Consider the following 15,391-nt stretch of genomic DNA (forward strand, 5'->3'; position numbering starts at 1 on the left):
ATTCTTTTTCTGAAGTTTTGTCTTTTTTGTTTGGAACATAGTCTTCTGGCTCCTCATTTTTACTTTTTCTGTGTTTGTTTTTATGAATTTGTCAAAATAGCTAACTTTCCCAGTCTTGAATGAGTGGCCTTGTGTAGGAAAGCTCCTGGGTAGAGTGCATGTGCCTGGCAGTTTGGGCTGGCTGTCTGACTGTAGCTATAGCAGGTGTGGGCTTGGGGTCCCTGGGCATTCTGCACCAGTGTTGTTCATGTGGAACAGCTGGAGTTGAAGCAGATACAGCCTGAGGTTTCCTGGGGTGCTCTGGGCAGAGGGTGCTCTAGTGGGACAGCTGTAGCAAAAGCTGGCTGTGGCTGGTGGGGGGGGTTCCTGGGGTTGTCATTGTGTGTGCTGCATTGGTGCCACTTGGGGACTGCTGAAGCTCCATTGAGCATGTTGTTGGGGGTCATCTGGAGCTGGTGTGGGTTAGGGGCCCAGGGTTCGCTGGAGTGTCAGGCCAGTTAGCATGCACATAGTGTGCTCCTTTCCACATTCTCAAGGTGGAGGGAGAACCTGAGTGATGGTACTCACATCACCTCTGATCCCAGAGGGAGTTCCTCCAGTGCCCCTGCTGTTTTTTGGATGCGTTGGTATTAGTAAATAGGCTTCCTTCATTTATATGTTAATTGCCCTTTAAGCCACAGTTTGTTTTTTTTCTGGCAGGCAAATTTGTGCAAGGATCCCTCAGGGATAGCCTTCCTTACTGTAGTCATCGGGGGCAGGGTTCCTCTTGTACCCTGTCTCCATCTCTCTTTCTGTTCTCCATGTGGTCTGTTTTTTGTTGTGCAGAAGTTATTTAATTAGTTCTTTAGGAGCAGTTGCTCTATATGTATGTGTAGATTCTGTATGTATGTGGGAGAAGGTGAGTTCAGGCTATTCCTACACTGCCATCTTGGACCCCTCTTTAATAATGGTCAATTTTAAAAACCCTTTGAACCTCAATTTTCACTTCTAGGAATTTATTCCACAGAGCTATCATAGAGTCGATCTTATAAATGTGAAGTAGTTGACTCCCTGAAATATATATTCGTCAATGAAGATTTGATAAAGTTACATCTCTACAATGAAATACTATATAGACATTTATTAAAAATAGTGAAGTTTTATATTTGCTAGCAGAACTATATCCAGGATATATCAAGTAAAAAAAAGAAAAGTTTCAGAACTGTATTAGTGATCCTTGTGTATTGAAAAAATACATATATGTGCTTATGTATATCTTGTGTGTATATACACACACAAAGGACACACAAAAAACTAACTTCTGTCTTTATTTGGTAAGAGGTATGTCAGCTACCAGGGATGGAAGGGGTCTTATACTTCTCACTTTATATTATTCATTGTATACATTTTTTTAATGCATATACTGTTACTTTTATTGTTTAAAAAAAAGCTAATAAAAAAGGTTTGAACTTCTTCTATGCTAGGTATGTATGTTAGTTATCTATTGCTGCATAACAAAATTAAAGAAATTTAGCAATTTAAACAACAGATATTTAATCTCATAGTTTCTGAGGGATTTGCACTTGGAGCAGCCTAGCTGGGTCTTTTTGGCTTAGGGACTCATGACATTGTATTCAGGCTGTCCTCTGGGCCCTTGTTATCTCAAGTCTGTGCTGAGTGTGAAGGATTGGCTTCCAAGCTCACTCATGTGCTTTTTGGTAATCCTCAGTTTCTCTTTGGCTTTTGACCGGAAAGTTCAGTTCCTTACTTCATGGACTTTTCCATAGGGCTCTTCATAACTTGGCAGCTTTGTTCTTCCAGACTGAATGATCTAAGAGAACCAGCATGCAAAATAGGGCTAGTCTTGAAAGTGATGTATCCTTACCTCTGCTATATGCCATTGGTCACAGAGACTAATGCTGTTTTATTGTGGGAGGGTGTGAGTAACCAGGAGGTGGGAATCATTGGAAGCTAACTACCACAGGGGGTCTATAACAGTATATATCTTTTGTGACAATTTGGGATTATAGAGAATTAAATTGGGCAACATTTATATGGGAACTATGCTTAAAAGTTAGTTTACCTTCTTGCCAATCCCTAAAAATACTTGGTTTTCTTTTTCAGGTCCAGCACAGAATCAAATGCAAGTTCCATCCGGGTATGGATTGCATCCTCAAAACTATATTGCTTCCTCAGGACAGTACTCTCAAGGACCTGTGAAAATGACCTCATTGCCATTGGGTGGCCAGAGTGTTGATTACTACTTTGGTCTGTGTACAGTACCAGCACAGAATGTGGTGACTCCTAACACAGCCAGCCAACAACCAGGAGCACAGCAGATATATGGCATGGATCCTCCTGCCCCTCAGGTTGTGGGATCTGCCCCGGGATCTTTCCAGGGTGCCACGTCATCAGCATCCTGTTTGCATACGAGTGCCTCCCAGCCGTATTCCTCTTTTGTGAATCACTACAATAGTCCAATCATGTACTCTGCCAACCCTTCCGTTGCTTCTCAGGGATTTCCCTCTACATGTGGTCACTATGCTATGTCAACTGTTTCTAATACTGCATATCCTACTGTTTCATATCCTCTGCCTGCTGGTGATCCATATGGGCAACAAATGCTTACCTCACAGAATGCTCCAACTTTCAGGCCGGTTAGAGATAATTCATTTTCTGGTCAAAATATAGCTGTCAGCCATCCATCACCACTTCCTCCTCTGCTGTCACACCAGTACCACCAGCAGCAAAGCCTTTCAGGGTATAGTGCTCCCTCGTGGTCGGCTTCAGGCATTCCATCAACCCAAGACAGTTTCATCAGAAACCACCCTCGCTCTCTAGCCACAGCCAACAGCAACCCAACAAATACTGGTAGGTTGAATGAAAAGTTCACCAAAGCATGGTGGAAAATCACTGCATTTCCAAGTGGGTTTTTATTTGCATGAAGGTTAAAGATGATAATTGCCTAATAGATAAATTGGAAATTAGCATACTTTTGCAGTTTGTTTGCTTTATTTATTGTGGTATTTTGCAGCATCTCTCTGAACCTTTCCCCTATTCACAGTTAGTCACCCAAACATCTGCCTTGGATAGCCTGGTTTCTTGCCATCGTTGGGATCTCGGACAATATTTATTGATGTGTTTTATGCCTCTTCAATAGTTGTCTTTAATGTGCATGAAGTATAGGGCATTATAGAAAAGATGATGACCTGCAATGCCCACTGGTTTCTTTAAGTGAACCCCTTTTACAGAGGGTATATTTCACAGACTTTCACAGAAGAGATAAAAGAGATTTCTGACTTATTAAAGCTGACATTTTCTCATTCCAAAATTGGATGAAGGATGGGGAAAGAGAAGAAAGATGCATGAAGAATACCCTCGAAGTTAGTATTTCTGACCTTCCAAAATAAAATGTGGTTAATTTATTGGTTTAAAAATTTTGTATAAAGGTATATGTCTTTTAGTGTGGGGTTTCCATAGGATGTACTCATTTTAATTCAACCTGTGGACATAAACTTAACAAAATATGCCCTTGAACTAAATGAAAATGTATGTAGAGAACAGGAATTGGTAAAGCTACAGTAGTATTCTGAATGAAGTCTTTGGATTATGTATAAGAGTCTGGATAGCCATAGATCAAGGATGTTGTAGAAAAGTATCCTTCCCTGGACAATTAGATTATATAAAATTGGATTTTAGAATATTAGACCTGAACTGTACATTTGAGATATTTTCTGTCATTGCTATGTTATTTAGAAACACTTCAGCTATAAACAACTAAGTGTTTTAAACAAACAAGGTGGTATTTTTCTCTCATAACAAGAAACCTAGGTAGATGCAGTAGATCAGATGTCCTCAGTGTCTTTTTCTCTTTCCATTCAGCCATCCTTAACATGTCAGTTTATAGCAACAAGGTAATTTCTGTCCCTGTAGATGTGAAGTCAGAGTTAAAAGCAGGAAGAAGGAAGAGGAAAGGAGATGGGTGGTGGTATTCACAGACTTCTCATATCATTTGCCATAGCTGTTTTAAAAGACCATCCCTAATTTTAGGGAAGTCTAGAAAATGTATGTTTAGCTTTGTAGCCTCCATGATAGAGGCAGGCAAGAAAGAAGGGGGTTAGCATTGCCTGGGTCTTGGGTATGTCAACTTAAAGCATCTGTCATAGTCCCTGAATCTGTGCACCCGAGTCACTTGCACAGATTATAATCTTCAACCCCACTTTACTAAGCTAGAATAGACTCTCCAGAATAGTGTTGAGAATCTCGGTTTCTGACTTGATCTCATGACACCTAGTAACAGATTGAAATTCTACTGTAGTCCTTTGGTTTTACAGATAAGGAAAGCTGTCCAGGTTGGGTTGCCTGTGGTCCTCAGTGTTAGAAACAGAGCTTGTCCTGGAGCTGTTTCTACTGACCTTCAGTCTACCTTTCCCAGAAGCAGGGCTCTTTGTTCCCTAGAAACTCTTTTTTCTTTCTCTCTTCGTTCAGTCGTCCTTTTACAGATCAGCTTATCCTAAGGTTCCTCTGATTTAAGGATTTTATGGCTTTCATGACCAAAAAAAGAAGAAATACAGGGAATTCTTATCTTATTTCTGAGATGGGACTGGAACTCTTTATGGAACCAATTTATGCTCAGATGTAGGATCGGGGAAATATGGGGCTACTTGGCTAATGAACAGAACACCTAATTGGGAAGGGTTTTTCACTGAAAAAACATTGAGTAAAAAGTAAGAATAATTACAAAATGACCTTCTATTTGAATAACTGGTAATTGGTCCTCTTCATAGAGAGATGGGGTATATGTCCATTCTTTTAATTAATTTCTGAAATTAATGTTAGGAAGTGGGTGTTTTTTTTGTGTTTGTCTTTTTATTGGTACATTACTTTTTAATTACAGTTCAAAGATTAACAAATTAAATACTTCTAAGTTGAATTTGATACATGTGCTCCACCATTTCAAAAGAAATGAATAGGTTACCTTTAAAACCTACTTTGAAATTAAATATTACAGAAGTTCCCAAGCTTTCTCAGTCAGGTTGATGTGTGTCAATACTTTTTCATGATACCCCAAGCAACTTAGTAGTTACTTCATAAGGCATTTGACAGATATCACTGTGTTTCTTTGAAAATTTAAAACATCCCTTTAACTTCTGTTGTGCGTTTGTTGTGTAACTTGGATGTTAGGTACAAGGTTAGGGAACCATGGACTGTTGATTGAAATTTTCTAGAGAGACAGACAGTTAATTGCTTTGAACACTGATAAATTATATTGTAACATTAAAATGAGAATCTTAGGTATTAAACAGAGTTTTGTGTGAAATTCAGCCATGGAGTAATTGGCAAAAATAATTACATTTTTATGACTTAATTATAGTACTTTTATTTTTGGGTATAGTAAAAGTTCTCAGACAATTTGTAAAGGGTAGGAGATCCAAAAGCATAAACGTGAGTTAAGTTTTGATTTTTGATTACCAAAAATACAGTGATGTCCACAGACTGTTATTTTTAGGCAGTGATGCGTTCATATTCAGAAACTTGGACAAAAGAGACCTTTAAATATTTTATTTTAGAAAAAGATGTCAGCATATTTCAGCACTAGAACTTCAGATTATTTTATTTAAAAGTCTGCCCCAAGTATGTACATCTTGGGTGCTGTGTTTAATTGTTAACTCAGAGTAAAGTTTTGACTGATGTTTAAAAGGTATTGTTTTCTGGGTCATTAAAATCTTTTTAAACTACTACTGTATGTAAATCTCTCAAGGATTATTAACTCTTTTTTTTTTTTTTTGGTAATATTAATCCCTAATTACATGAAGAATATTATGTTTACTAGGCTTCCCCCTTCACCAAGTCCCCCCCACATACCCCTTCACAGTCACTGTCCATCAGCGTAGTAAGATGCTCTAAAATCACTGCTTGTCTTCTCTGTTGCACAGCCCTCCCCGTGCCCCCCACACTATACATACTAATTGTAATGCCCCCTTTTTTCCCCCCCGCCCTTATCCCTCCCTTCCCACCCATCCTCCCCAGTCCCTTTCCCTTTGGTACCTGTTAGTCCATTCTTGGGTTCTGTGATTCTGCTGCTGTTTTGTTCCTTCAGTTTTCCTTTGTTCTTATACTCCACATATGAATGAAATCATTTGGTACTTGTCTTTCTCCACCTGGCTTATTTCACTGAGCATAATACCCTCTAGCACCATCCATGTTGTTGCAAATGGTAGGATCTGTTTTTTTCTGATGGCTTGAGTAATATTCCATTGTGTATATGTATGACATCTTCTTTATCCATTCATCTACTGATGGACATTTAGGTTGCTTCCATATCTTGGCTATTGTAAATAGTGCAGCAGTAAACATAGGGGTGCATCTGTCTTTTTCAAACAGGAGTGCTGCATTCTTAGGGGAAATTCCTAGAAGTGGAATTCCTGGGTCAAATGGTAAGTCTATTTTGAGCATTTTGAGGAACCTCCATACTGCTTTCCACAATGGTTGAACTAATTTACATTCCCACCAGCAGTGTAGGAGGGTTCCCCTTTCTCCACAACCTCGCCAACATTTGTTGTTGTTTGTCTTTTCAATGATGGTTATCCTTACTGATGTGAGGTAATATCTCATTGTGGTTTTAATTTGCATTGCTCTGATGACAAGGAATGTGGAGCATCTTTTCATGTGTCTGTTGGCCATCTGAATTTCTTCTTTAGAGAACTGTCTATTCAGCTCCTTTGCCCATTTTTTAATTTGATCATTTGCTTTTTGTTTGTTGAGGTGTGTGAGCTCTTTATGTATTTTGGATGTCAACCCTTTATCGATCTGTCATTTATGAATATGTTCTCCCATACTGTAGGATACCTTTTTTGTTCTATTGATGGTGTCCTTTCCTGTACAGAAGCCTTTTCAGCTTGATATAGTCCCACTTGTTCATTTTTGCTTTTGTTTCCCTTGCCCGGGGAGATATGTTAATGAAGAAGTCACTCATGCTTATGTCCATGAGATTTTTGCCTACTTTTTTTCTAAGAGTTTTATGGTTTCATGACTTACATTCAGGTCTTTGATCCATTTCGAATTTACTTTTGTGTATGGGGTTAGACAGTGTTCCAGTTTCATTCTCTTACATCTAGCTGTCCAGTTTTGCCAGCACCATCTGTTGAAGAGACTGTCATTTCCCCATTGTATGTCCATGGCCCCTTTATCGAATATTAGTTGACCATATATGTTTGGGTTAATGTTTGGAGTCTCTATTCTGTTCCACTGGTCTGTGGCTCTCTTCTTGTGCCAGTACCAAATTGTCTTGATTACTATGGCTTTGTAGTAGAGCTTGAAGTTGGGGAGTGAGATCCCCCCACTTTATTCTTCTTTCTCAGGATTGCTTTAGCTATTTGGGGTCTTTGGTGGTTCTATATGAATTTTTGAACTATTTGTTCCAGTTCATTGAAGAATGCTGTTGGTAATTTGATAGGGATTGCATCGAATCTATATATTGCTTTGGGCAGGATGGCCATTTTGATGATATTAATTCTTCCTAGCCAGGAGCATGGGATGAGTTTCCATTTGTTAGTGTCCTCTTTAATTTCTCTTAAGAGTGTTTTGTAGTTTACAGGGTATAGGTCTTTCACTTCCTTGCTTAGGTTTTTTCCTACGTATTTTATTCTTTTTGATGCTATTGTGAATGGAATTGTTTTCCTGATTTCTCTTTCTATTAGTTCATTGTTGGTGTATAGGAAAGCCACAGATTACTGTGTGTTAATTTAGTATCCTGCAGCTTTGCTGAATTCCAGTATTAGTTCAGGTAGTTTTGGAGTGGAATCTTTAGGGTTTTTTATGTACAATATCATGTCATCTGCAAATAGTGATAGTTTGACTTCTTCTTTACCAATCTGGATTCCTTGTATTTCTTTGTTTCGTCTAATTGCCATGGCTAGGTCCTCCAGTACTATGTTGAATAACATTGGGGAGTGTGAGCATCCCTGTCTTGTTCCCAATCTCAGAGGAAAAGTTTTCAGCCTCTTGCTGCTCAGTATGATGTTAGCTGTCTGTGGGTTTATCATATATGGCCTTTATTATGTTGAGGTAGTTGCCCTCTATGCCCATTTTGTTGAGAGTTTTTATCATGAATAGATGTTGATTTTTGTTGAATGCTTTTTCAGCATCTATGGAGATGATCATGTGGTTTTTGTCTTTCTTTTTGTTGATGTGGTGGATGATATTGATGGATTTTTGAATGTTGTACCATCCTTGCATCCCTGAGATAATTCCCACATGGTGTATGATCCTTTTGATGTATTTTTGAATTCGGTTTGCTAATATTTTGTTGAGTACTTTTGCATCTACGTTCATCAGGGATATTGGTCTGTAGTTTTCTTTCTTGGTGAGGTCTTTGCCTGGTCTTGGTATTAGGGTGATGCTGGCTTCATAGAATGAGTTTGGGAGTATTCCCTCCTCTTCCATTTTTTCGAAAACTTTAAGGAGAATGGGTATTATGTCTTCTCTGTATGTCTGATAAAATTCCGAGGTAAATCCATCTGGCCCGGTTGTTTTGTTCTTGGGTAGTTTTTTGATTACTGATTCAATTTTGTTGCTGGTAATTGGTCTGTTTAGATTTTCTGTTTCTTTCTGGGTCAGTCTTGGAAGGTTGTATTTTTCTAGGAAGTTGTCCATTTCTCCTAGGTTTTCCAGCTTGTTAGCATATAGGTTTTCATAATACTCTCTAATAATTCTTTGTATTTTTGTGGGGTCTGTTGTAATTTTTCCTTTCTTGTTTCTGATTCTGTTGATGTGTGTTGACTCTCTTTTTCTCTTAATAAGTTTGGCTAGAGGCTTATCTATTTTGTTTATTTTCTTGAAGAACCAGCTCTTGGTTTCATTGATTTTTTTCTATTGTTTTATTCTTCTCAATTTCATTTATTTCTTCTCTGATCTTTATTATGTCCCTCCGTCTGCTGACTTTTGGCCTCATTTGTTCTTCTTTTTCCAGTTTCGATAATTGTGATGTTAGACTATTCATTTGGGATTGTTCTTCCTTTATTAAGTGTGCCTGGATTTCTATATACTTTCCTCTTAAGACTGCTTTTGCTGCGTCCCACAGAAGTTGGGGCTTTGTGTTGTTGTTGTTATTTGTTTCCATATATTCCTTGATCTCTATTTTAATTTGTTCGTTGATCCATTGATTATTTAGGAGCATGATGTTAAGGATCCCTGTGTTTGTGAGCCTTTTTGCTTTCTTTGTACAAATTATTTCTAGTTTTATACCTTTGTGGTCTGAAAAGTTGGTTGGTAGGATTTCAATCTTTTGGAATTTACTGAGGTTCTTTTCGTGGCCTAGTATGTGGTCTATTCTGGAGAATGTTCCATGTGCACTTGAGAAGAATGTGTATCCTGCTGCTTTTGGATGTAGAGTTCTATAGATGTCTATTAGGTCCATCTGTTCTAGTGTGTAGTTCAGTGCCTCTGTGTCCTTACTTATTTTCTGTCTGGTGGATCTGTCTTTTGGTGTGAGTGGTGTGTTAAAGTCTCCCAAGATGAATGCATTGCATTCTGTTTCCTCCTTTAATTCTGTTAGTATTTGTTTCACATATATTGGTGCTCCTGTGCTGGGTGCATATATGTTTGTAATGGTTATATCCTCTTGTTGGACGGAGCCCTTTATCATTATGTAATGTCCTTGTTTATCTCTTGTTACTTTCTTTGTTTTGAAGTCTATTTTGTCTGATACTAGTATTGCAACACCTGCTTTTTTCTCCCTGTTGTTTGCGTAAAATATCTTTTTCCATCCTTTGACTTTTAATCTGTGCATGTCTTTGGGTTTGAGGTGAGTCTCTTGTAGGCAGCATATAGATGGGTCTTGCTTTTTTTATCCATTCTGTTATTGTGTGTCTTTTGATTGGTGCATTCAGTCCATTTACATTTAGGGTGATTATTGCAAGATATGTACTTATTGCCATTGCAGGCTTTAGATTTGTGGTTACCAAAGGTTCAAGGTTAGCTTGTTTACTACCTTACTATCTAACTTAACTAGCTTATTGAGCTATTATAAACACAGTCTGATTACTATTTCTCTCCCTTCTTATTCCTCCTCCTCCATTCTTCATATGTTGGGTGTTTTGTTCTGTGCTGTTTTTAGAAGTGCTCCCATCTAGAGCAGTCCCTCTGAAATACCCTGTAGAGGTGGTTTGTGGGAGGCATATTTCCTCAACTTTTGCTTGTTTGGGAATTGTTTAATCCCTCCTTCATATTTAAATGATAATTGTTCTGGATACAGTATCTTTGGTTCTAGGCCCTTCTGTTTCATTGCATTAAATATATCATGCCATTCTCTTCTGGCCTGTAAGGTTTCTGTTGAGAAGTCTGATGGTAGCCTGATGGGTTTTCCTTTTAGGTGACCTTTTTTCTCTTTCTGGCTACCTTTAATACTCTGTCCTTGTCCTAGATCTTTGCCATTTTAATTATTATGTGTCTTGGTGTTGTCCTCTTTGGGTCTCTTCTGTTGGGAGTTCTGTGTGCTTCTGTAGTCTGAGCTGCTATTTCCTCCCCCAGTTTGGGGAATTTCTCAGCAATTATTTCTTCAAAGACACTTTCTATCCCTTTCTCTCTCTCTTCTTCTTCTTCTGGTACCCCTATAATACAGATATTGTTCTTTTTGGTTTGGTCACACAGTTCTCTTAATATTGTTTCATTCCTGGAGATCCTTTTATCTCTCTCTGCATCAGCTTCTATGCATTCCTGTTCTCTGGTTTCTGTTCTATCAATGGCCTCTTGCGTCTTATCCATTCTGCTTAAAAAGCCTTCCAGAGATTGTTTCATTTCTGTAATCTCCATCCGGACGTCATCCCTTAGCTCTTGCATAATTTCTCTGCAGCTCTGTCAGCATGTTTATGATTTTTATTTTGAGTTCTTTTTCAGGTAGACTGGTTAGGTCTGTCTCTGCAGATCCTCTCTCTGGGGTTGTCTGAACTATTTTGGACTGGACTAAATTTTTTTGCCTTTTCATGGTGATAGCGGTGGCTGTAGGCAGGTTGCGGGTGTGTCAGCTGGGAGAAGAAAGTCCTTTCCTGTTTGCTGGATGCCTTGCCCTTCTCCGCTGCCTGTGTCAGTTACCCGCACTCCTGGAGCAGCCACCAGGTTAATCCCCTAAGCTGCTGTGGGCGGGGTTTCCGTCAGAGCAGCACAGAGCCCTGTGGGGAGTGGCAGGCACACCAGGTGTGCTCCTCCGCAATAGCGGTGCCCCTGCCGGGCAGCTGTGTGCCAGTAGCAGCCTTTGGGTCTGGCCCGGGCGGCTGTGCGTCAGGCTGGGTTTCCAGTTGGCTGCTGGGATCGCGGCTGCTTCCTCTGGCACCACTGCAGGTGCACGTGGGCCTCTCCTGCGCGGACCTCTCCCGAGCTCCTCTGGCACCACTGCCACCGGCACGTGTGGGCCGCTCCCAGGCTGTTCATTTGCCACTGCAGCGGTCTTGCACGGGCCGCTCCTGGTCCCTTCCGGCGCGCACTGCCACTCTCCCACTACTGGGCTGGTGTGTCGGAGTCCACGCCAGCTGGGCGAACGACTGGCAGGCTGCTTAGTGCTGTGAGGGGCGTCAGAGCTGCACTGCCGCCCAGGGGTTTAGGGCGTCTAAATTTCCCTGGGATTCCCAGCTGCTGGCTAAGTGTACCGGGTTATTTTGTTCAGCTGTGGGGTCCCTGTCTCTTTAAGACTTGCAAAAAGCACTCATTTTTCTTTTGTCTCAGGGGTGCCAGTTTTGGGGACCTGCCCACAGGTTTTGCTTTTCCGTTTCTGTAATATCCAGCGCCCCATGCACCTTGTGTCTGTGCTCCATGTGCAGATTTCTAGAGCTGGTTGTTTAGCAGTCCTGGGCTTTCACTCCCTCCCCATTCTGACTCCTTTCTTCCCACCGGTTTCTCGGGTAGGGGAGCGTTCGGGTCCTGCCTGGCCATGGCTTGTATCTTACCCCCTTCATGTAATGTTGAGTTCTCGCAGATTTAGATGTATCTTGGCTGTTGTACTGCATCCACTGGTGTCTCTTTTAGGAATAGTTCTATTTATTGTATTGTCATAAATATATATGTTTTTGGGAGGAGATTTCCACGGAACTACTCACGCTGCCATCTTCCCGTGATCTCCTAGAAACTTGTTTTTAATTGATGTGAAATTGATTTGAGTCTGTGACTTCGGGATATTATAGATACCCATTTGTGATGGCAAGATTAATACTGAGATTCACTTAAAGTTATTTTCTTAAAAAAATTTTTTTTTCGCTATTCCTTTGTTTTGAAAAGCAGGTAATTTTTTAAATTAACAAGATAAATCTTCTTGCCAAGATGTAGAATTTTGCCAGAAAAATTAATTATTTTTATCCAAATTATTTTTACTCTTTTTGCTTATTAAGAATGACATATTAATAGCATATTATATAAACCATCTGGTTAATGTTGTACTATGTACAGTTTTATAAAACAGGAAGCATTTAAAAAGCTACTTGTATTAAAAAAATCATAATCACTTCTATAATCCTGTATAAAAATCCATGACTTTATATGGCATCAGGATCATCTCAGGTTGCTGATGTGTCTGAAGAAAAGCAACATAAAATACTCTTTAGGAAATTATTATCTAGGCCAAGAAATATAAGTTAGAAATAAATAGAAAACTACATTGAAACTACAAATAGTATACTAAAGAGATTATTTTCAGTTTTGGAAACGTCTGTGATTGCCGATTTGTAAGATGGGAGTAACATGATTTTGCTCTATTACTGTCCTACTCCTTCAGTTTTTCCAAAACAACAATTGAACCTTATTGTCTTTTCTCTACTTTGAACTTCCCACTTGTAAATTTTTCTACGCTTACTCTTTCTCCAAACTTAGAAGATAAGGTGTAATCTTTGTGATCACTTCCTTTGGAACTTTATCAGATCTTTATCAGTTATCCCTTTTCCAGTATGTCAGTTTCCCAGTTTCTACTGGGCCTGTGGCATTAGAAAGGGGAGAGGTGAAGGAAAAGCAAAAGCTTGGTCTTATATATCATGAGCAGCCATTACAAGTTTTTAAGCAAGGTGGTGACATTAACAGATTGGTGATTCAGAATTTTCTTCTGTGAGCATTGTGGGAGATAGACTGGAGGAAGAACTTGGGATGCAAGAAGACTAGCTAGGAAGGAATTACTATAGTTATTTAGATTAAGGAAGATGATGTGGGCTGGGATTCATTTAAACAGAAGACAGATAACAGAAATCAAGGATTTGTTTTTATAGTTTATGAACAAAATGGAAGATGACTTTAAAATTTTCCAGCTAGAACAACTTGAATGGGTTTAATTTATTTGATCTTCCTAGTTCCAAAAGAATTGTATGAACAATTACTAAGGAGCTACTAAGAACTAACTAGTGAACTGTGTTAATGAAAAAAAAAAAGAGTAATTCTTGGATTGTGGGTTCTCCTTCTAAACTTCCCATAAACTAAACAGTAGAACAGCAGTTCATTTTGCACAGTACCAGTTTTGTATATTACTTTTCTGTCAAATTCTCATGTGAAAGGGGCAGTTTTTTTTTTGGCTGGCATGCTGCTATCACCCTTAATGATTGTAGAAGTTGTCTTTATTCATTTGACAAATATTTGAAAGCCAAGTATGTGACAGGTGTTGTATAGTACTAGGAGATAAAATTGTAAAAAGGCTTGATTGATCCTTATTCTCCCGAAGTTCGCAGCCTCCTTGGGGAAGCAAGCATTATCCAAATAAACACAAAGGATTATAAAATTACTATTATTTAAGTATCATGAAGCAGAGATATATGATTCTTGGCAAGTATACTCTTGTTAGTCATGAAGCTTAGGGAAGTTTTTCCTAATATTTGATAGTTGAGCTGCAATCTAAAGGATGAGTCCTCCATGTATAAAATAAATTGTAGGTGCAACAAATATTTAAACGCAAAAAGGTGAAACTTTAAAACTTTTCAGAGAAAATATGGAAGACTATCCAGAACCTTTGAGTAAGGAAGGATTTAAGGACAACATGCACAGCACTCACTTTAAAGGATAAGCATAATAAACTTGACTAACTTCTAATTAAGAACTTCTCTTTATTGAAAGACAACATAAAGGAAACAAAAAGACAAGCTTGAACTGGGAGAAAAAATATTTACAGTATTTATTCAGAATATACAAATAACACAAATTAATAAGGAAAAGACTAACAACCCAAGAAAAAATACATGAACAGGCATCTCACAGAGGATAAAGTGAAAATACACTCAGCCTTATTAATAATCAGGGAAGAGCATCTTCCTGATTATGGGATATATTTTTATACTCAGCATCAGATTGGCAACGATTTGAAAGTGACCGTACCAAGGGATGGTGAGAATGTGGAGGAACAGGAAACTTAGACACTGTTGATAGGAGGTTGTATTTGTTCAGTATTTTGAGAAAATTTGGCATAGTGGAACTGAAGATAACCATACTCTAAAATGCAGCTATCCTAGGTCTATTTACTCTTAAGAAGTCCTTCTCAAATTTTGTCCATCTCAGTCACCTGGGTTCTTCATGTAGGTTCTGATTGACCAGGTCTGTTATGGCTTGGCCTGATTACATTTTTATCAAGTGTTTTTTCATGAGGCCTTGTTAGCCCATAGACAACACTTCAAATCTGAAGGCTCCAGAGCACCACTTCCTGTTTGAGATAATTCACATTTATAGGAACTAGTGCTGTTTGTTTGGGATTCTGGGCTAAAGGACTACTTTGTATCCTAGCCAAAGAGCTTACTTTCCACAGGCTGTCCCAGGGCTAAGGGGATTCTGCATCCCTTGCTGTGTACCTGTACCCATTTGAGCTGTGGCACACACATTGAGAAGCTCTGCCCTCGAGAAACTTGCACATATGCACCAGTGGCATATATTTGAATACTCATGGCAGCACTGTTTGTGAAAATAAAAAATTGGCAACCCAAAGTCTACTTACAGTAGAATGGATAAATTGCATCCATCCAATGAACTGCTGAACAGCAGTGAAAATGATGAAATAGGGCTGTATTCATTTCCACAGATGAATCCCAGATGTGTCTTGTAGGAAGTCATGGAAGAATACACGCAGTATGTTATTGTTGTAAACTTAAAATACAAGTAAAAATAGCATTTAGAAATACTTCTATATGTAGTCAGCGATTTAAAAACCAAAAGAAGTAATAAACACAATTCAGGAGGGAGGCAAGGGAATGCCTTCTGTGAGGAGTATGCTCAGCTTCCAGCAGTATTGGACATATTTTCACCATTGGATGCTGAGTTCATGAGTATTTCTTATATTATGCTTTACATAGGTATATCTATGGTCATACACATATATGTATCACATAAACTCTCTTGTTTCAATTACTTTATTAAAGAGAAAAGTTCATTACATCAAACGGGGAGTTGGTGTGTTCACCCTTGA

General features: G+C 38.9%; 1 protein-coding gene across 7 annotated transcripts in view; it reads left to right on the forward strand.

Moving 5' to 3' along the window:
• The window catches only part of SEC24B (SEC24 homolog B, COPII coat complex component), a 117,670-nt gene that overhangs the window by 18,647 nt on the left and 83,632 nt on the right, over positions 1-15,391 (forward strand). For all 7 annotated transcript variants that reach the window (XR_008997818.1, XM_036920895.2, XM_036920896.2 and 4 more), the window contains exon 2: positions 2,104-2,850. Coding sequence is in view for 6 of the 7 variants with exons in the window: in XM_036920895.2 (XP_036776790.2) it covers positions 2,104-2,850 (747 nt within the window). In the remaining variant the exon portion in view is untranslated. The remainder of the gene's footprint in view (positions 1-2,103; positions 2,851-15,391) is intronic.

This window comes from Manis pentadactyla, chromosome 5, assembly GCF_030020395.1.
Source record: "Manis pentadactyla isolate mManPen7 chromosome 5, mManPen7.hap1, whole genome shotgun sequence".
NCBI classification, from domain to species: Eukaryota; Metazoa; Chordata; class Mammalia; order Pholidota; family Manidae; genus Manis; species Manis pentadactyla.